Consider the following 22,796-nt stretch of genomic DNA (forward strand, 5'->3'; position numbering starts at 1 on the left):
AAACTGCGAGACCACCGGGAGGTGCCCAGTATGCCCTTGGATATGGAATCCACCTCGCGCTGATGGCGCCTCCCACCTCACACAGTTGGTATGTCCTGGCGGCAGTCTCCCCCCCGCAGTGCGGGTTGGTTCCGTCCCCGGACGCCCGCGCATGCGCCTGCCCCGAGAGCTCGTCTTCTCGCGGTACCTCAGCTTCGCGCGCTCGTCCGCCCCTAGCTCCTAAAGTGCTGCGGTCGGTTGCGACCCGCGGCACCTGAGTGGGGGGGGGCTCAGCGAAGCGGTGGGGACCGGTCGGTGAGTACTTGACGCTTCGGTACACCTCCCGCCCGCTTGCTTCCCGCCTCCTCACCCTCAGGGGGGCCGCAGCCCACTCCTCTCCCGGAGGGGCGCCTCTGACTTGGGGGTAGGGCCCTCTCGACGGTGAGGCGGGTCTCTCCGGACGCCGAGGTGGGCGCCTCCTGAAGGGACGGCCCTTTGGGACGGCGGGGTAGGCCCCTTGGAAAACCGGGGATGGCTCCTCAGGGTACTGGGCGCCTCTCGACGCCTGGTGGGCCCCTGGTGACGCCGGATGGGCTTCCGCCCTCGGGTGCCCGGACCGCGCCCCTCACACACAGGGTGCGGTCTTCATTCTCCCCGGGTTACCCTGGCGAAGGGCTCTGGTTCCCGCCAGCCCCTCGAAGGCGTCTTTCTCACGCTGAGCACCCCGCGAGCGGCCTCCGTCCGCGCCGCCTCCTTCCGCGGGGTCCCACAGCCGGGACTTCTCGCGGAGTCAGGGCGACTGGGCCCCTCCGCCCCTTTCTCCTCACGCTCCCTCCCTACTCCAGGCTACTGTTTTGTTGGTGAGTGTTCTAGTTTTTTTGCCCAGATATAAAGATGTTTCTTGGGAATCCTTATCATCATTTACCACTTTCCTCTCCAACATAACTAGTATGTTTCTGCGCTGTACGGTGATAGTGTTTCAGGCTTTTTACATATACACATTTGTTGAATCTTCACGACAATCTTGTGAGATAGGTACTCTTATCCTCCTCACTTTACATATTAGATAACTGAGGATCGAAGACACATGGCGTAAGTCGTTGAGCTGGTTTTGAATCCAGCCAGACTGACTCCAATGTTCTTGTTCTTGTATTTAGTCACTGAGAATGAGTAACACCCAGGAAAAAGTGAAAGTTTATGCTACTGTCTTTATTTTTTCCTGTTAGAGGCAGTGCCTTTTAGTTGAATCCAAAAGTGTGTCTCTGGAATCAGACACATCGCGCTTCAATTCCCAACTTTCCCATTTACGAACTTGAGAAATTACCAGCTGTTTGATTTTGAATGTTTCCTAATGTGTAAAATCGTGATAAAAATAACGTAAAATAATGATGCCTACCACATAGAGTTATTGGGAGGAGTAACCTCTATAATGCATGTGAGGTACCTAAAATAGCGTCCAAGGACTCAGTAAATAACTGTAATTATTTCTCAGTGTGTTTGGATTCTGTTTTTACACACTTGTCCTAAACTGAGGCTGAATATAAACTGGAAAATAGAGCATCAGGTGTGTGTGTGTGCGTTTACCTTTTTTTAAATTGGAGAAACAGTCAAGCTGATCAGTTGATGAAGAGCTTGGTACCGAGTTTCTTGAATGGTGACTTATTTAGGCGTAAAAGTCAATCATTCATAGAGGACTGTTAAGGTCGCTGTGCCACCAAGCTTTCAGAGCAATTTTGACAGATTTGGTAGGGAGAATGTCAAGATTTTAAATTATCTTGTCAGTGATTGTTCTTCAGATAGATCAAGATGGTGGAAGTGCTGAACAAAAAAGAAAAATAATATCTTCCAAATTGGAGATTTTCAAGGACACTACCAACCTGTGATGTAACAAGTCTCATTTTTGGGTCACCTTTCCTGCTTGTGCATTCTTTATAGACATTTTGTTCCTGTCATGATTAAGAAGAGACTGTTGGCATCTAGACACTTCCTTCTTTGCAGACACAGTGGTAATTCATTCTGTAGCCTCTGTTCAAGTAATTGAAGATAAATCATTATTTTAGTGATTTTAATTTTTTTTTTCATTTTGAAGGGTAGCAACTTAAATAGTAGTTGAACTATATGTTAGGTTGTTCGTTTAAATTGGCTGAGCAGTGACCTTTTTACTCTTAGAATTTCTGTGGAAATAGTACGGCTAAATCTCATGAAGCACTGGAATTTTGAAATCTGTGGGGTGCCAATACTTAACACTTCTTACTGATCCCTTATCTGCTGTGATTGTTTGAAAACCCATTTTGAGCCTGAAGGTGGTTCTGTGCTAGGGAGAAGAGTTTTTACTTATTTAAATATCTTTAAGGAATTACATGTATTTGGTGGTGTAGCTACCACTGCTATCATGTTTGAACATACTGGTTTAAATAGAAAGAAACACTTAAAAAGATAAAAACTATTCCTTACAAGATGTTTTCTTAGGGAACTATGATTCCTCCAGTCTTCCCCCATACTTATCCCTACCTATTCATGATATTCTTTTAGATTCAAGGATCACCTTAAGTCTTATTTATTCTCCATATAGCTTCCTACAGCCTATCATAATTTTAGCCTTCTGTGCCTTTATATAGCATTTAGTAATTTAAATATATATAATTTAAATGTATATTTTATTGAATTATATTTAATAATTTAAATATATAAGTTATGCTATAATTTAAATATAAGCATAAAGTATAATTCATCTAATATTTATGTGTGCATACCTTACATTAGGCAGCAGTTGGAAGAAATCCAAAGATTAAGTCATGGAGTATTGGGAGTCAGGATTTGGAGTCGAGAGACAGATGTGCAAGTGCCTGCTTTGTGGCTTTGGGCAAGTTACTTTTCTGAACCTATGTTTCCTCATAATAATTATATATACTTCTTAGGTTTTTATGAGGATTAATTAAAATATTCATTCACTTACAAATACTTATTATTAAAAAAAGCCCTTCTTAAAAAAGTATTGTTGACATATAATGAAGTGAACCAAGCTTAATTGTATAGTTCAGTACATACATCCATGTAACTGCCACCCAAATAAAGATATGGAACATTTCCAGCACCTCAGAAGGGTCACCTGTGCCCCTTCCCAGTCAGTACCCTCCAGAGATAACTAGTGTTCTGGCTTGGTCACAGTAGGTTAATTTTTTTTAAACATCTTTATTGAGATATAATTCATATACCATACAATTTACCCACTTAAATGTACAATTCATTGGCTTTTAGTATTTTCACAGAGTTGTGTAACCATCACAACAACCAATTTTAGAACATTTCTTCACCCCAAAGAGAAACTCCATACCCCTAAGCCATCAGTACCATTCCCCCTGAGCCCTAAGCAATCACTGATCTACTCTCTGTCTATATAGATTTACTAATATGGATATTTTATGTAAATGGAGTCTTACAGTATGTGGTCCTTCTGGCTTCCTTTTACTTAGCATGATGTTTTCAAGCTTTATGTATGTTGTTACATGTATCAGGCTTCATTCCTTTTTATTGCTGGATAATTTTCTGTTGTATGGATGTGACATTATTCCTTCACCTGTTGATGGACATTTGTGTTGTTTCCATTGTGGGGCTCTCATGAGTAATGCTGCTTTGTGAACATTTATGTACAAGATTTTGTGTGGACATAAATTTTAATTTCTTTTGGCTATTTACCTAGGAGTGGAATTGCTGAGTTGTATGGTAACTCTAATTTTAACATTTTGAGGAACTGCTAGACTGTTTTCGAAAGAGGCTTCACTATTTTACATATCCACCAGTAGCGTATGAGGGTTCAATTTCTCCAAATCCTTGCCTACACTTGTTATTGTATGTCTTTTTTAATTTTATTTAAAAATTTTTAATAAGTTTTAAAAAATGTTTTATTTATTTATTTTATTTATTTTTGGCTGCGTTGGGTCTTTGTTGCTGCGTGCGGGCTTTCTCTAGTCGCAACTGCAAGCGGGGGCTACTCTTTGTTGCGGTGCATGGGCTTCTCATTGCGGTGGCTTCTCTTGTTGCGGAGCACGGGGTCTAGTTGCGCGGGCTTCAGTAGTTGTGGCTCTTGGGCTCTAGAGCACAGGCTCAGTAGTTGTGGCACACGGGCTTAGTTGCTCCGCGGCATGTGGGATCTTCCTGGACCAGGGCTCGAAACCATGTACCCTGCATTGGCAGGCGGATTCTTAACCACTGCACCACCAGGGAAGACTTATTGTATGTCTTTTTGATCATACACCCATTCTGGTGGGTGTAAAGTGGTATCACATCGTGGTTTTGATTTGCATTTCCCTGATGCTATTTGTATTGAACATCTTTTACGCATTTGCTTGCCATCTGTAAATAATCTTTGGAGAAATGTGTACTTCGATTCTTTGGCTAATTTTTTTTTTTTTTTTTTTTGTGGTACGCGGGCCTCTCACTGTTGTGGCCTCTCCCGTTGTGGAGCACAGGCTCCGGACGCGCAGGCTCAGCGGCCATGGCTTATGGGCCCAGCCGCTCTGTGGCATGTGGGATCCTCCCGGACCGGGGCACGAACCTGTGTCCCCTGCATCGGCAGGCGGACTCTCAACCACTGCGCCACCAGGGAAGCCCTGTTTTTTTTTTTTTTTTTTTATTGTGGAAATTGTCCACGTTTTATTCAGTATTAGGGAAAAAGCAACAGTAAAGAGATTACATTCAGTGTGATTTTCAGCATCCTAGAAACACCATTATTTATGTAGAGCAGAGATAAAGTTATAAGGAGATAATGTGGCAATGGATTTCACCTTGTTCTGGCACAACCTAATTTTGGCTGCCTTACCAGGTGAATCCAGTAAACAGAGACCCTCTTTTCAAACCAGTTTTAGGGGACGTGCTACTATTCTTACTACTGTTAGCCTCTTCTCATCAGGTCATCCTTTATTCCTGTAGCCCTATCTACTCACTAGTTAGCATTTCAGTTTTCTGCTCTCTGAAGGTTCCAAAAGAGTCTGTCTATTGATTTCATCACGCAGAACCGAGGTATATGGATGAGTCAGTGTGTATGTGTGTATGTGTGCGTGTTCATGAAAGAGACAGAGATAGAGCAAAGACATAGCAGAGGGAGAGAGAAAGAGAGAGAAGGAAAGTTATAAAAATAATCTCTTTTACTTTTCCCCTTTTCCGGTTTTGTTTTTCAAGTATGGGACTATTTTTTTTTTTTTTAGTTTGTTTAATTAATTAATTTTTTTGGCTGCATTGGGTCTTCATTGCTGCATGTGGGCTTTCTCTAGTTGTGGCGAGCGGGGCTGCTCTTCATTGTGGTGTGCGGGGTTCTCATTGCGGTGGCTTCTCTTGTTGCAGAGCATGGGCTCTAGGCGCGCGGGCTTCAGTAGTTGCAGCACATGGGCTCAGTGGTTGTGGCACGTGGGCCTTAGAGCACATGGGCTTAAGTAGTTGCCATGCATGGGCTCAGTAGTTGTAGCTTGCGGGCTCTAGAGCGCAGGCTCAGTAGTTACGGCACACGGGCTTAGTTGCTGTGTGGCATGTGGGATCTTCCTGGACCAGGGATCGAACCCATGTTCTCTGAATTGGCAGGCGGTTTCTTAACCATTGCGCCACCAAAGGAGTCCCTGGGACTATGGTTTTGGATCAGCATAGTCTCTCTGATTTTTTTCAACCAAAATATTTTCTAATAACATTCCTCCAAATTTTGCTTATTTGGCATGGGATCACTTCTCTAGTCTTTAGTGATGATTTGAAAATTCCTGTTTTTTTTAAAATTAATTTTTATTGAAGTATAGTTACAGTGTTGTGTTAGTTTTTTGCTGTACAGCAAAGTGAATCAGCTATATGTATACATATAGCCCCTCTTTTTTGGATTTCCTTCCCATTTAGGTCACCACAGAAAATTGAGTAGAGTTTCCTGTGTTGTACAGTAGGTTCTCATTAGTGATCTGTTTTATACATAGTAGTGTATGTATGTCAGTCCCAGTCTCCCAATTCATCCCACCCCCTCCTTCCCCCCCGCCCCCCTGGTATCCATACATCCATTCTCTACATCTGTGTCTATTTCAGCTTTGCAGATAAGTTCATCTGTATCATTTTTCTGGATTCCACATATAAGCGATATTATACGATATTTTTCTCTTTCTGATTTACTTCACTCTGTATGACAGTTTCTGGGTCCATCCACATCTCTGCAGATTGCACAGTTTCATTCCTTTTTATGGTTAATATTCCACTTTATATATGTACCACATCATCTTTATCCATTTTTCTGTCGATGGACATTTAGGTTTGCTCCATGTCCTGGCTATTGTAAATAGCGCTGCAGTGAACATTGGGGTGCATGTATCTTTTTGAATTATGGTTTTCTCCGGGTATATGCCCAGGAGTGGGATTGCTGGGTCATATGGCAGTTCTGTTTTTAGTTTTTTAAGGAACCCCCATGCTGTTCTCCATAGTGTCTGTATCAATTTACATTCCCACCAACAGTGCAAGAGGGTTTCCTTTTCTTCACACCCTCTCCAGTATTTATTGTTTGTAGATTTTTTTTGATGATGGCCCTTCTGACTGGTGTGAGGTGATACCTCATTGTAGTTTTGATTTGCATTTCTCTAATAATTAGTGATCTTGGGCATCTTTTCATGTGTTTATTGGCCACCTGTATGTCTTCTTTGGAGAAATGTCTATTTAGGTCTTCCGCCCATGTTTTGATTGGGTTGTTTGTATTTTTGATATTGAGTTGCATGTGCTCTTTGTATATTTTGGAGATTAATCCCTTGTCAATTGCTTCGTTGGCAAATATTTTCTCTCATTCTGAGGGTTGGCTTTTCATTTTGTTATAGTTTCCTTTTATGTGCAAAAGCTTTTAAGTTTAATTAGGTCCCATTGTTTATTTTTGTTTTCATTATTCTAGGAGGTGGGTCTTTTAAAAAAGATCTTGCTGTGATTTATGTCAGAGAGTGTTCTGCCTATGTTTTCCTCTAAGAGCTTTATAGTGTCCAGCCTTACATTTAGGTCTTTAATCCATTTTGAGTTTTATTCTTGTGTATGGTGTTAGGGAGTGTTCTAATTTCATTCTTTTACATGTAGCTGTCCAGTTTTCCCAGCACCACTCTGGCTAATTTTTTTTTTTTTTTTTTTTTTGGCGGTACAAGGGCCTCTCACTGTTGTGGCCTCTCCCGTTGTGGAGCACAGGCTCCGGACGCACAGACTCAGCGGCCATGGCTCACGGGCCCAGCCGCTCCGCGGCATGTGGGATCTTCCGGGACCGGGGCACGAACCCGTGTTCCCTGCATCGGCAGGCGGACTCTCAACCACTGCGCCACCAGGGAAGCCCACCACCACCATAATCAAGATACAGAACACTTATCTCAGGAGGTACCCTTGTGCCTGTTATCAGTCATTTCTCTCTCTCCCCCAGTCTGCCCTAAGGCAATTACTTGTTTGTTTTCTTTCCACTATTGATTATATTAGTCTTTTCTAGAATTTCATATACAGGCATATCTCAGATCTTGTGATTCCTCACGCTGGTCAAAATGACTATCAAAAAGTCTACAAATAACAAATGCTGGAGAGAGTGTGGAGAAAAGGGAACCCTTTTATACTGTTGGTGGGAATGTAAATTGATGCAGCCACTATGGAAAACAGTTATGGAGTTCCTTAAAAAAGTAAAAGTAGAGATACCATATGATCCAGTAATCCTACTCCTAGGCATATATCCAGAAAAGATGAAAAAAACTCTAATTTGATCTGCTGTATAAAACGAAAAACAAAACCTCTAATTTGAGAAGATACAGACACCCCAATGTTCATAACAGCACTATTTACAATAGCCAAGACATGGAAACAACCTAGATGCCCATCAATAGATGATTGGTTTAAGGAGATGTGGGGTGTGTGTGTGTGTGTGTGTGTGTGTGTGTGTGTGTGTGTGTGTGTGTGTGTAAAATGGAATATTACTCAGCCATGAAAATGAATGAAATAATGCCATTTGCAGCAACATGGATGGCCCTAGAGATTATCATACTAAGTGAAGTCAGACAGAAAGACAAGTATATAATAATACTTATATGTGGAATCTAAAAAATAATACAAGTGAATCTGTATATAAAACAGAAACAGACTCACAGACATAGAAAACAAACTTACGGTTACCAATGGGGAAAGGGAAGGGTGGGGAGGGATAAATTAGGAGTAGGGGATTAACAGATACAAACTACTATACATAAAATGGATAAGCAGCAAGGATTTACTGTATAACACAGGGAACAACAGTATTTGGTATCTTATAATAACCTGTAAGGGAAAATAATCTGAAAAAAAAAACCCGAATCACCTTGCTGTACACCTGGAACCAACACAGTATTGTAAATCATCTATACTACAGTAAAAAATTTACCTATTAGCTTAATATTTTCTTCTTTTCTGTGTGATTTCTTCAAGACTTAAGTCATTAAAAAATATGCATTAAGAATAGAAATTTGTGTTTAGCTTCCATTCTTATGATAGGGAATGATTTTGTGAATGACTCTGGATTGGAAGTGTTTGGGTGTACATTTTATTACTATCCTCCCTTAATACTAGGATTGTACAGACTTTTTTTTTTTTTTTGCGGTACGTGGGCCTCTCACTGCTGGAGCCCCTCCCATTGCGGAGCACAGGCTCCGGATGCGCAGGCTCAGCAGCTACGGCTTATGGGCCCAGCCGCTCCATGGCACGTGGGATCCTCCCAGACCGGGGCACGAATCCCCGCGTCCCCTGCATCGGCAGGCGGACTCCCAACCACTGCGCCACCAGGGAAGCCCTGTACAGACTTTTTTTGATCATAAGATGTAACATTTCCCTTAGGAGTAGTTGGATGATTAAACAATTTGAGCAGTTTGTAACACAGTTAAGGTTGTTCTTTTTATTTTATTTTTTTAAAATTGCTTTGCCTTAAAAAAAAAAATTTGGTTGCGTTAGGTTTTAGTTGCGGCAGGCAGGCTCCTTAGTTGTGGCATGCGAACTCTTAGTTGCAGTGTGCATGTGGGACCTAGTTCCCTGACCAGGGATCAAACCTGGGTCCCCTGCATTGGGAGCGTGAAGTCATATCCACTATGCCACCAGGGAAGTCCCTAAGGTTGTTCTTTTTTTTTTTTTTAATAAATTTATTTATTTATTTATTTATTTATTGGCCATGTTGGGTCTTCGTTGCTGCGCACTGGCTTTCTCTAGTTGTGGTGCGTGGGCTTCTCATTGTGGTGGCTTCTCTTGTTGTGGAGCATGGGCTCTAGGCCTGTGGGCTTCAGTAGTTGTGGCACTCAGGCTCAGTAGTTGTGGCACACGGGCTTAGTTGCTCTGTGGCATGTGGGTCTTCCCGGACCAGGGCTCGAACCCGTGTCCCCTGCATTGGCAGGTGGATTCTTAACCACTGCGCCACCAGGGAAGTCCTAAGGTGGTTCTTTTTAAATCAGTGACTATTTAAGTCATTAAGTCTCTGCTTTGGTTATAATGTAAAATCACCTGGGGAGGTTTTTTTTTTTAATTTAGGTAGAATTCATAGAACATAAAATCCAACACTTTAGTCATTTTAAAGTGTATAATTTAATAGCTTTTTGTACCTTCAAAATGTTGTGCAGCTATCACCACTTTCTAATTTTAAACATTTTCATCACCCCAGAAAGAAACCCTATAGTCATTAAGTAGTCAGTCTATATTTCTCTCTCCTCCAACTTCTAGCAGTCTTAATCTGCTTTCTGTCTCTGTAGATTTGTCTATTCAGGATGTTTCATATAGACAGAATCATACAATATGTGGGCTTTTGTGTCTGGCTGCTTTCATTTAACATAATGTTTTCAAGGTTTATCCATGTTGTAGCATGTATTAGTACTTTATTCCTTTTTAAGGCTGACCAATATTCCATTTTATGGATGTCCCACATTTTGTGTATCCATTCATCATTTGGGTTATTTACATTTTTTGGCTATTATAATTAAGGCTGTTATGAACATTTAAGTACAAGTTTTTTTTTGAATACGTTTTAATTTTATTGGGTGTTTACCTGGGAGTAGAATTGCTAAGTGTATTTTAACTTTTTGAGGAATTGCCAAGCTATTTTCCACAGCAGCTGCAGAATTTTATATTCTCACTAGCAGTGGATGAAAGTTTTAATTTCTCTGCATCCTTGGGACTTCCTTGGTGGTGCAGTGGTTAAGAATCTGCCTGCCAACTCAGGGGACATGAGTTCGAGCCCTGGTCCAGGAAGATCCCACATGCCGTGGAGCAACTAAGCCCATGTGCCACAACTACTGAGCCTGTGCTCTAGAGCCTGTGAGCCACAGCTACTGAGCCCGTGTGCCACAACTACTGAAGCCCACATGCCTAGAGCCGGTGCTCTGCAACAAGAGAAGCCACCACAATGAGAAGCCCGTGGAACGCAATGAAGAGTAGTCCCTGCTTGCTGCAACTAGAGAAAGACCTTACACAGCAACAAAGACCCAACACAGCCAATAAATAAATAAATTTATAAAAAATTTCTCCACATCCTTGACAACATTTGCTGTTTTCTTAAAATAAAAATCCCCCACAACTTTGAGATATGATTCACTTACCATATAATCCACCCACTTAAACTATACAACTGAAATTAAAAAACTGAACTGCCATATAATCCAGCAATTTCACTTCTGAGTATTTACCCGAAGAAAACAAAAACACTAATTTGAAAAGATATATGCACACCAGTGTTAATTGCAGCATTATTTACAGTAACCAAGATATGGAAGCAACCTAAATGTCTATTGATATGTTAGTGGATAAAGAAGAAGTCATACACACACACACACACACACACACACACACAGTGAAATATTACTGAGCCATAAGAAAATGAAATTTTGCCATTTGGAACAGCATAGGTAGATCTAGAGGGTATTATGCTAAGTGAAATAAGTCTGACAGAAAAAGACAAGTACAGATGTGTGATCTCACTTATATGTGGAATCTAAAAAACAAAACAAAACAGACTCATAGATACAGAGAATAAACTGGCGGTTGCCAAAGGGGAGGGGGATTGGAGATGGGGCAAAATTGATGAAAGGGATTGAGGTATAAATCTCTAGTTAAAAGATAAATAAGCCATGAGGATGTAATAGCATAAGGAATATGGTCAGTAATATTTTAATAGTTTTGTATGGGTGCAGATGAGTTACTAGACTTATTATGGTGATCATTTCATAATGTATGCAAATGTCAGATCACTATCTAATATACCTGAAAATAACATAATATTGTACATCAATTATATTTTCAATTAAAAATATGCAGTTGAAAAGTATAGAATTTTAAAACATTTTATTACCTCAAAAAAGAAATCTCTCTGCCCCTTAGTGGTTACTCTTCAACTCTTCCAATCCCCCTGTCCTTGACAACCACTAATCTACTTTCTATGTTTATAGATTTGCTCTTCTGGATGTTTCATATAAAATGTGATATTTTGTGACTGCCTTCTTTGACTAAACATGTTTTCAAGGTTTATTCATGTTGTAGCCTGTATTAATACTTCATTCCTTCTTTTTTCCCCCACAGTGACTGAACCATTTTACATTCCCATCAACAATATACTAGGATTCCAATTTCTCCATATCCTCGTCAGCACTTGTTGTTTTCTATTATTTTTTTATAGCAATCATTAGTGGCTTTGCATTTGCCTGATGACTAATTGTGTTGAACACCTTTTCATGTGCTTACTGGTCATTTATATATCTTCTTTGGAGAAATGTGTGTTCATATTCTTTGCCCATTTTATAGTTGGTTTATTTGCCCTTTTACTGTTGAGTTGCAAGAGTTCTTTATATATTCTGTATACAGTTCCTTTATTATATAGATGCTTTGCAAATATTTTTCCCATTCTTTATTATTTTTTTAAACTTTTCTTAATATTATGGTTTGGAGCACAAAGGTTTTTAATAAGATGAAGCCCAGTTTATCTGTTCTTTCTTTTGTTGCTTATGCTTTTTTAAAAAAATACATATGTTTATTTTATTTATTTATTTTTGGCTGCGTTGGGTCTTTGTTGCTGCACACAGGCTTTCTCTAGTTGCGGCAAGTGGGGGCTGCTCTTCATTGCGGTGCGTGTGCTTCACTGCGATGGCTTCTCTTTTGCAGAGCATGGGCTCTAGGCATGCAGGCTTCAGTAGTTGTTGCATGTGCACTCAGTAGTTGGGGATCACGGGCTCTAGAGTGCAGGCTCAGTAGTTGTGGTGCATGGGCTTAGTTGCTGTGTGGCATGTGGGATCTTCCCGGACCAGGGCTTGAACCCATGTCCCATGCATTGGCAGGTGGATTCTTAACCACTGCGCCACCAGGGAAGTCCCATTGTTGTTTATGCTTTTTATGTCATATTTAACAAACTATTGCCTGTCCAAGATGACAAAGCTTTATGCATATGTTTTGCTTAAGAATTTTATAGGTTTTGCTCTTTCATTCTGGTCTTTGATCCATTTATTTCGTGCAGTTCTTTATTATGTGAGATAGAGGTCCAGTTTCATTCTTTTGCATTTGGATATCTGGTTGTCCCAGTACCATTTGTTGAAGAGACTTATACTTTGCCCATTGAACTATCTTGGTACCTTTGTCGAAAGCAACTGATAGCAAACGTGTGGGTGTTTTCCTGACTGTCACATAATGAATAGTTCTTCTATTCCATTTATCTTTATTTCTGTTCTTGTGCCAGTGCCACACGGTCTTGATGATGTAGCTTTGTAGTAAGTTTTGAAATTGAGATGTGTGAGTCCTTCAGCTTTGTTCCTTTTTTTCAAGATTATTTTGGCTATTCTGGGACCTCTGTTTTTCCATATGAATTTTAGGATCAACTTGTCTATGTCTACAAAAAAGCCAATAGGAATTGTATTAGGGATTATGTTGTATCTGTAGAGCAATTTGGGGAATATTGTTGTCTTAACAATGTCAAGTCTTCCAGTTCATGAACATGGGATGTCTTTGCATTTACTTAGATCTTTTATATCTTTCAACAATATTTTAAAGTTTTCAGTTGCAGGTGTTGCACTTTTGTTAAATTTTGTTAAGAATTTTATTATTATTTAAGAGTTTTATTACTTTTGATGCTATTAAGAATGGAATTTAAAATTTTCATTTTTGTATTATTTATTGCTAGTAGATAACAGTATAATTGATTTTTGTATATTTACCTTGTATCCAGCAATCTTGCTGAACTTTTTCATTAATTATAACAATTTTTTAGTGGATTTCTTAGTTCTTATTTTTTGAATACAAGATCATGCCATCTACAAAAGGCAGTAGTTTTACTTCTTCCTTTCCTATTTGGATGTCTTTTATTTCTTCTTCTTGCTTAATTGACCTGTCTAGAGCCTCCAGTATAATGTTCAATAGAAATGATGAAAGCAGACATTCTTGTCTTGTTCCTGTCCTAAGAGGAAAGCATTTAGTCTTTCACCTTTAAGTATGATATTAGCAGTGGGTATTTTGAAGATGTCCTTTATTGGGTTGAGGCATTGGTATTAAAAAAAAACTTTTAAATAAATAATAATATATAGTCAAGAGGACCAATTATTTAAGTTAATGTTTAAGGAACTAGGATAAATTATTGTATTTTTCCTATTGAAATATCGCTGAAGAGATGAGGTTTATATATTTATATATGTATTTTTTCCTTTATAGAAAAAATACAAATCTTAATGAGTAGTAGAAGAGTTCAGAAATCCAGTTTTACTTCTGTTAGATGCATATCTTATTTTTTTACATGACCAAATTACAAATAGCATCTAAAAAACTTATACTTTAAATTATTTTTCCTTGTATTTCAGACCAAAGGATGCCACGGAGAAAGAAAAAAGTTAAAGAAGTCTCTGAAGCTCAGAACCTGGAGAGGAAAGATATAGAAACTACCAGTCCTGTCAATGTGAAGAAGAAGCGTAGACTTGAGGATGCATTCATTGTGATATCTGATAGTGATGGAGAGGTCAGTATTATGAAGAGTAGAGCACTAGGTCTCAGACTAGGCCTCCTTATCTGTGACTGGTTTGTTTTGTGAGACTATACCTTAATGACACCATGAAGTTTTTTGATTTTTTTTTTTTAATTAAAAAAATTTTTTTAAGGTTTTTTTTTTGTTGTGGACCATTTTTAAGTCTTTATTGAATTTGTTACAATATTTCTTCTGTTTTATGTTTTGGTGTCTTGGCCGGGAGGCATATGGGGTCTTAGCTCCCCGACCAGGGATCAAACCCGCACCCCCTGCATTGGAAGGTGAAGTTTTAACCACTGGACCGTCAGGGAAGTCCTGACCATGCAGTTTTTACTTAGCTTCATTTTGATTTGTAAATGGAATTAAGAATTACTTAAGGGCTTCCCTGGTGGCACAGTGGTTGAGAGTCTGCCTGCCGATGCAGGGGACACGGGTTTGTGCCCCGGTCTGGGAAGATCCCACATGCCATGGAGCGGCTGGGCCCATGAGCCATGGCCGCTGGGCCTGTGTGTCCGGAGCCTGTGCTCCACAAAGGGAGAGGCCACAACAGTGAGAGGCCCGCGTACCGAAAAAAAAAAAATTACTTAAAAGAAAGAAATCATACTGTTTGGCTGAGTATGGATCATAGTTCCTCGGTTTTATATTAACTGAAGGTGGTATTTTAAAACTATTTGAATAAGTTAGATGTGAATCTTAATTTTCATATGTTTGGAAAGTGAGAGAAAGACAATGGAAATGCCTTTTAAGTCTCTAGATATACTCTGTCCAATGTGGTAGCAACTAGCCACCTGTAGCTATTTAAATTTAAATTAATTAAAATTAAATACAAGGAAAAATCAGTTCCTTTCTTGCACTAGTCACCTTTAGTACCTGCTGTGTTAGCGCAGGTATAGAACATTTCCTTCATTGTAGAAAGCTTTGTTGGACAGTGCTGTAATAGATCTTAACATCTTTCCTTTGTTCCCTATTTCCGTTTGTTAATTGGAGATTTGTACCTGTCTATAGGTCACATCCAGTAAGCCAGTGAAGTAAGTCATAGTTTTTTCCTCTAAGTTTACCTCTCGCTCTTCTTTATCTTCTATCTCATTTGATGGTAGAACCACTCATTTACCTCAAGTTATAAAGCTCAGAATTATCTCTAACTCTTTCATCTATCTCATGTTTTATACCTAATCATTCACCACAAATGATTCACCATATCCTTTAGCTTTTTTAATATGATTTCTCTTTTTTTTTTAAATTTATTTTTATTTTTGGCTGTGTCGGGTCTTTGTTGCGGCATGTGGGATCTTCGTTGTGGTGCGAGGGTTTTCTCTCTCTGATTGTGGTGCATGGGCTCCAGAGCGTGTTGGTCTTTGTAGTTGCGGCTTTCGGGCTCCAGAGCACGTGGGCTTTGTAGTTTGAGGCACACAGTTCTGTAGTTGAGGTGTGCGGGCTCAGTAGTTGCCCCGTGGCATGTGGAATCTTAGTTCCCCGACCAGGGATTGAACCCGCATCCCCTGCATTGGGAGGCGGATTCTTTACCACTGGACCACCAGGGGAGTCCCACATCCTTTAGCGTTTAACCTCTTAAATGACACTCACATCTGTCCTTCCTGTTCCATTTTTCATTTATTTTCTTGATCACTTGTTATTTGAGTTCTTATAGCAGACGCTTAACTTGCTTCTCTGCCTTCAGTTTTTTCTCTCTAAATTTCACTTAGCTTACTCCAGCTTTTTTCTAAGAATTTAAATTTTAGATCTTTGTACTTGCTTGCTTAGAAATCCTTGACTCCATAATCCCTACAAAATCAGTTTAGAATTTTAATATGGTATACTCTGTCAGAACCTTTACAGTCTGAATAGTCTCATTTATATTCTTATCAGTAGTGTGTTAATTTCCTTGTTCCCTGCAAAGACTTATGACATTTTTTATTTTTCCCAACTTGATAATCAGAAGTATGTTTTTAATAATAAGCAAGATGGAACAGTTTTTCATATTTCTGTTGGATATTTGTTTTTCTGGGGGGGAACTTTCTTGTAGTCTGATTTTTAATTAGGATTTTGTCTAAATAGTTCTTTTTTAAAGTATATAAGATAAAGAAGAGAACAATCCATTGATGCTACTATTTGGATAACTAAACTTAATATTGACAAGAGTAAAATAGTTATACATGTACATTTATATTAAAAAGTTAGGGCTTCCCTGGTGGCGCAGTGGTTGGGAGTCCGCCTGCCGATGCAGGGGACACGGGTTCATGCCCCGGCCCGGGAAGATCCCACATGCCGCGGAACGCCTGGGCCCGTGAGCCATGGCCGCTGAGCCTGCGCGTCCAGAGCCTGTGCTCCGCGACGGGAGAGGCCACAACAGTGAGAGGCCCGTGTACCGCAAAAAAAAAAAAAAAAGTTATATACATACCTGTTAAAAAATCAAAACAGAATAAAAACAGTTCAAAAGTGTTTGAAAATAAAACAGTGTAGAAAGGTGTACAATGAGGATGTACATCTGAGTCAGTGTACATTTAATGAAAGGTAACAGTTTCTTCTGTATTCTTCCAGAAAAAAAAATCTTTATCCATAATACCATCAATAAAAACTTTTACAGGAAACGAATCATGTGACACATAATGTTTTGCTTTTTCACTTAATATTACTTGTAGATCTTTCTATAACAGCACATACAGATTTATCTCATTAAATTTTTAAAAATTGTCAAATATATTGTATGTACAGGAGAGTGCATAATATGTAAATGCATAGTTTAAAAAAAAGAATCTGAACACATGTATTCACCATATTTGAAGCCCTCTTGACTTAGTGTGGACCCTCCCCAAATGCATCTCTTTCCACACATCCAGAGGTAACTACTATATTTATCTTTTCCATTCTTTTCTTTACATTGCTACCACATTTACATGTGTCTCTAAACAGTGTACATTTATATTGAAAAACTGAGTCTCAGTGGTTAGGCACTTCTACCAATGTTTTTCAGCAATCTATCCTTTCTCCAAAGATTTGAAATTTCACCTTTATTGTAAATTAAAATCTTGTCTGTAAATAGGTTAGTTTTTGGATTTTCTATTTTGTTCCATTGATCTATAACATATTTTTGAAATAAATATTCAGTTGATTATCTTATGTTTTTTAGATAGGCACTTATATCTGCTAATAATGATAATTTTTCTCTTTTCCTTTCTAGTGTTTACAATTAACTTTTTTGCTTGTTTTATTGCATTGACTGTAGACTCCACAATAATGTTGATTGATGTCAGTGATAGAGTACATCTTTATCTTGATCTTGAATTTAATTGTGGAAGTATTCTGATGTTTTGCTGTATGTTTCATATTTCTGTTCTTTATTATGTTTCAGAAATATTCTTTAACTGCTTATTTACTATTAGTATTTTTAGAAATGTATGTTTAATCAAATATTTAATCAAATTTCATTATTTAGCAAGATGATGATACAGTTTTTCTCCTGTTATCAGTATTATATATTAATACAGTTTTAAATTTTGGAACATCTTCGCATTTCTGGAGTAAATCTTACTTGGTCATGATATATTACATTAACATAATATTGAATTTTCTTTCTCAGTATATCATTTATGAGTTTGCATCTGTATTCCTAGTGGCGTTTGTTTTATGTAATTGTCTTTTTTTGGTATTGTTTTCATCAGATTTTAGGATTAGGTTTATGGTATAAAATAGAGGAAGCTTTTCATTATTTTAATGTTCTACCAGTTTAAATAGTAGAGGAATTTTCTGTTCTTTAAGGTTTACTAGGATTTGTTCATAAAACTGGTCTACCAACTAATTTTTCTTTTCTTTTTTTTTTTTTTTTGTGGGATTCTCCCAGACTGGGGCACGAACGTGTGTCCCCTGCATTGGCAGGCGGACTCTCAACCACTGCGTCACCAGGGAAGCCCGCACCAACTAATTTTTAATATTACTTTATGTTCTTTTAGTATCTTGGTATTTTTGTGCATTTTTAAAAAAGACTTTGTTTTACAGTGTAAAAAAGTAGTTGGTACAGTCATTCTTTTGGGCTGTGAGTTTAAAATTAAATGAATTACTTGATATTTCTTCTGCTCTTTGCACTACTGACAGCAGTAACTTTAATTTATTCTTCAGCTTAGATGTCAGTTTCTTTGGCGGGCGGGGGGGGGGCGGGTCCTTGCAGATCTTCCAAGATTGGGGTCAGTTGGCCATCTCTTATGCTTTCATAGAACCTATATTTCTGTAGTATTGATTGTCACACTGATTTGAAACTGCCGCTGTGTTTTACTGCCTTTAACACTAGACCATGATTTCCTAGAGGTTAAGAATTTTGTATCTTAAATACCTAACAATAGTGCTTGGCCTATATTAGTAGACATTATCAAAAAAATACCTGTATTAAGCTTATTTGCTGCTGTTTTATTTATTTCAATATTTCTTCAAGAAAACATTCTAGTTCTCTGGTGCAGAAGAAGCCAGGAAATGTCTTACTTTTTTCTTCCTTCCTTCCTTCCTCCCTCCGTCCCTCCCTTTCTTTTTTAAATTGAAGTATAATTGATTTAAAATGTTGTGTTAATTACTGCTGTATAGAAAAGTGATTCAGTTTTTTGTATATTTATGTATATATACATTCTTTTTTAAAAATATTCTTTTCCATTGTGGTTTATCATAGGATACCAGATATAGTTCTCTATATAGTGCTATACAGTGGGAACTTGTTGTTTATCCACTCTATATATAAAAGTTTACAGCTGCTAACCCCAACCTCCCACTCCATCCCTCCCCCAACCCACTCCCCCTTTGGCAACCACCAATCTGTTCTCTATGTCCGTGATTTTGTTTCTGTTTCATAGATAGGTTCATGTTGTATTTTAGATTCCACATGTAAGTGATATCATATGGTATTTGTCTTTCTCTTTCTGACTTACTTCACTCAGTATGATAATCTTTAGTTGCATCCATGTTGCTGCAAATGGCATTATTTCGTTCCTTTTTATGGCTGAGTAGCATTCCATTGTATATATGTATCACATTTCCTTTCTCCACTCATCTGTTGATGGACATTTAGGTTGTTTCCATGTCTTGGCTATTGTGAACAGTGCTGCTATGAACATAGGGGTGCATGTATCTTTTTTTTTTTTTAATAAATTTATTTTATTTTTGGCTGTGTTGGGTCTTCATTGCTTCACATGGGCTTTCTCTAGTTGTGGCAAGCGGGGGCTACTCTTCGTTGCGGTGTGCAGGCCTCTCATTGCGGTGGCTTCTCTTGTTGTGGAGTACGGGCTCTAGGTGCGTGGGCTTTGGTAGTTGTGGCACGTGGGCTCAGTAGTTGTGGCTCGTGGGCTCTAGAGCACAGGCTCAGTAGTTGTGGTGTATGGGCTTAGTTGCTCCGTGGCATGTGGGATCTTCCAGCCCAGGGATCGAACCCATGTCCCCTGCATTGGCAGGCGGATTCTTAACCACTGTGCCACCTGGGAAGTCCTCACAGGAATTTTGAGAGGAATTAAATGAGGTGATGTATTTAAAGTACCTGACACATAATAAGTCTGCAGTACATAGTAACTGTTTATTAAAAGTTTCTGTTGTATGATATAAGCTGGTAGACATATTGTAAGAAACACATTTATATAAGAGAGTACAAAAAGCGTGCTGTATCATGAAATCACTTCTTTGATATCAGTTGGATCACCTGCCTCACTGCCTGAAGAAAGATGCACATAAGGATCAGTACCCAGTTGGATTCTGTTGGTCCCAAAACAATCCATGGGGCCAGTTAGATCCAATGAATTGGATCTACAGTTGATCCTTGAACAACCCAGGTTTGAACTGCATGAGTCCACTTATACATGGATTTTTTTCAATAGTAAATATTACTGTATTACATGATCTGTGGTTGGTTGAACCTGCAGATGCAGAACCGCAGTTATGGAGGATTTGCAGATTTGGAGGATCCGTGTATATATAGGGTGCCGCCTGTAAGTTATACACAAATTTTTGACTCTGCGGAGGGTCGGTACCCATAACCCTCTCGTTGTTCAGGGTCCACCTGTATTTATTCTTGTCTTCTTCAATCTTCACTTCCCCATTTTCAGGATTCTCAGTTGTAAATTTGAAGTATTTCAGTTAGATAAGTTTTAGCTTTCCTGGAAATGGAAAGATAAATTCCTGTCTGCCATTTTTTTCTCCATCTTTTAGAGAATAGTTTTTTGAATCTCGTAGCATTTGTTTTGTTGTTAGTATCTGTTCAACCCTTTATGAAAGAGAGCTTAGGCATAACTATGTGCTCTAAAAGTAAAACCATCTGAGAGTTTTGATCAGGAATGGGTATTGGATTTTGTCAAATGTTTTTTCTTTTTTCTTTTTTAACATCTTTATTGGAGTATAATTGCTTTACAATGGTGTGTTAGTTTCTGCCTTATAACAGAGTGAATCAGCTATACATATACATATATCCCCATATCCCCTCCCTCTTGCATTCCCTCCCACCCTCCCTATCCCACCCCTCTAGGTGGTCACAAAGCACCAAGCTGATCTCCCTGTGCTGTGCTGCTGCTTCCCACTAGGTATCTATTTTACATTTGGTACTGTATATATGTCCATGGCACTCTCTCACTTCATCCAAGCTTACCTTTCCCCCTCTCTGTGTCCTCAAGTCCATTCTCTACGTCTGCGTCTTTATTCCTGTCCTGCCCCTGCGTTCTTCAGAACCATTTTTTTATATTCCATATATATGTGTTAGCATACAGTGTTTGTTTTTCAAATGTTTTTTCTTAGTGTATGACATGAAGTTATGATTTTTCTTTTTCAGTCTGGCAGAGTGGTGAATTACATTGATCTTTGAATATTAAATCAATCCAGCATTCTTGGGATAAACTTCCCTTGCTCCTGATGTTGGATTTGATTTGCTAAAATTTCATTTAGGATTTTTGCACGTATCTTCATGAGGGTTATTGGTTTGTAGTTTTCTTATAATGTCTTTATCTGGTTTTGATGTCAGGGTAATTTTGGCTTTATAGAATGAGTTAGGAAATGTATCCTCTTCAGTTTTTTAGAAGAGTTTATATTATTTCTAACTTAAATGTTTGATAGAATTTGCCAGTAAAATCATCTGGGCTTGAAGTTTTGTTTGTGGAAAGGATTTTAACTACAATTTCAACTTCGTTAATACATATAATGGTATTAAAGTTATCTCTTTTCTTGAGTAAGCTTTGATTGTATATTTCAAGGAATTTGTCCATTTCAACTACATTGTTGAATTTCTTGTTATAAATAGTTGTTTATAATATTTCGTTGTTATACCTTTTGAAATCTGTAGAATGTATGGTGATAACATCTCTCTTATTCCTGATACAGCTCTTCTTCATCTTGATTGGCCTGGTTTATCACTTTTGCATTCACTGATTTTCTGTTTAATTTTTCTGTTTTCAGTTTAATTGATTTCTACTTTGATCTTTATTTCCTTTCTTGTGCTTATTTTATTTTTTATTATTTATTTATAAACATATTTGTTTATTTTGGCTGCACTGGGTCTTAGTTGCAGCACGCAGACTTCTTAGTTACGACATGCGGACTCTTAGTTGCAGCACGCATGTGGGATCTAGTTCCCCGACCAGGGATCAAACCCGGGCCCCCTGCATTGGGAGTGCAGAGTCTTGCCCACTGAACCACCAGGGAAGTCCCTCTTCTGCTTAGTTTCGTTGTCTCTTTTGATTCTACTTTCTTAAATGGAAGCTAAGGTCAAGCTGAGCAAGAGACCTTCTTTTCTAATATAGGTGTTTAATGGTGTAATTTTCGCTTAAGAACTACTAAAGCATCCCACAAATTCTTTGCATGTTGTGTTTTCATTTAATTCAAAATACTTTCTAATTTCCCTTTGATTTCTTCTTTGATTCATAGGTTATTTAGAGGTACAACATTTAGTTTTTAAATACTTGGAAATTTTTCTAGGTTTTTCTGTTAGTTATTTCTGATTTAATTACATTGGTCATGTGTACTTTGTACATTTGAATCCTTTTTAAATTGAAACTTGTTTTATGACCTAGAATATGATTTATCTTGGTAAATATTCTGTGTGTACTTGAGAAGAATGTGTATTTTGGGTGATGTTTTCTATAAATGTCAATCTGGTCAAGTTGGTTGATAATGTTGTCAAATTTACTGTATCCTTATTGTTTTTCTCCAAATATTCAACAAATATTTTGAGGGAAGTATTATAGCCTTTGACTATAATTGTGGATTTGCCTATTTCTCTTTTCAGTTCTGTCAATTTTTGTTTCATGTATTTTGAAGTTTTGTTATTAGGTGTGTGAACATTTAGGATTTTTCTCTCTTGATTGAGCCTGTTATTGTTATGAAATAACCTTTTTTTAATCACTGGTGATAATCTTTGTTCTGATATTTACTTCTTATGACAGTAATATAGCTACTCCAGTTTTCTTTTTTTTGGCTGCGCTGTGTGACTTGCGAGATTTTGCTTCCCCGATCAGGGATTGAATCTGTGTCCTCAGCAGTGGAAGTGTGGAGTCCTAACCACTGGACTGCTGGGGAGTTCCCTTCTTTTTATTGATAGGGGAATTTTTTTTTTTTTGACCGTGCCATGCAGCATGCAGGATCTTAGTTCCCTGACCAGGGATCGAACCCATGCCCCTTGCAGTCAAAGCATGGGTCTTAACCACTGGACTGCCAGGAAAGTCCCCATAGGACAATTCTTTAATAAAAACAAGTTTACATGTTAACATTTATGGCTTAGCTGGAATAAATCTGTCCAAATTAAAATTTTATTAAGGACCAAACGTAGAATGACTGGTTTTTGTATAAAGTAATGGAATTCCCTCAAAACAATGGGTCTACTTCCATTTTAAGACCTCTG

The 22,796-nt window shown here is 38.4% G+C and overlaps 1 protein-coding gene across 1 annotated transcript in view; it reads left to right on the forward strand.

Moving 5' to 3' along the window:
- The first annotated feature begins 219 nt into the window (after window positions 1-219).
- UIMC1 (ubiquitin interaction motif containing 1) overlaps window positions 220-22,796 on the forward strand; it is a 138,948-nt gene continuing 116,371 nt past the window's right edge. Inside the window, exons 1-2 of the mRNA XM_082836398.1 lie at window positions 220-294; window positions 13,788-13,942. Of these exons, the coding sequence (XP_082692524.1) occupies window positions 13,796-13,942 (147 nt within the window). The 5' untranslated portion in view covers window positions 220-294; window positions 13,788-13,795. The remainder of the gene's footprint in view (window positions 295-13,787; window positions 13,943-22,796) is intronic.

This window comes from Leucopleurus acutus (assembly GCF_964270905.1).
Source record: "Leucopleurus acutus genome assembly, chromosome: 3".
In the NCBI taxonomy this organism is placed as follows: domain Eukaryota; kingdom Metazoa; phylum Chordata; class Mammalia; order Artiodactyla; family Delphinidae; genus Leucopleurus; species Leucopleurus acutus.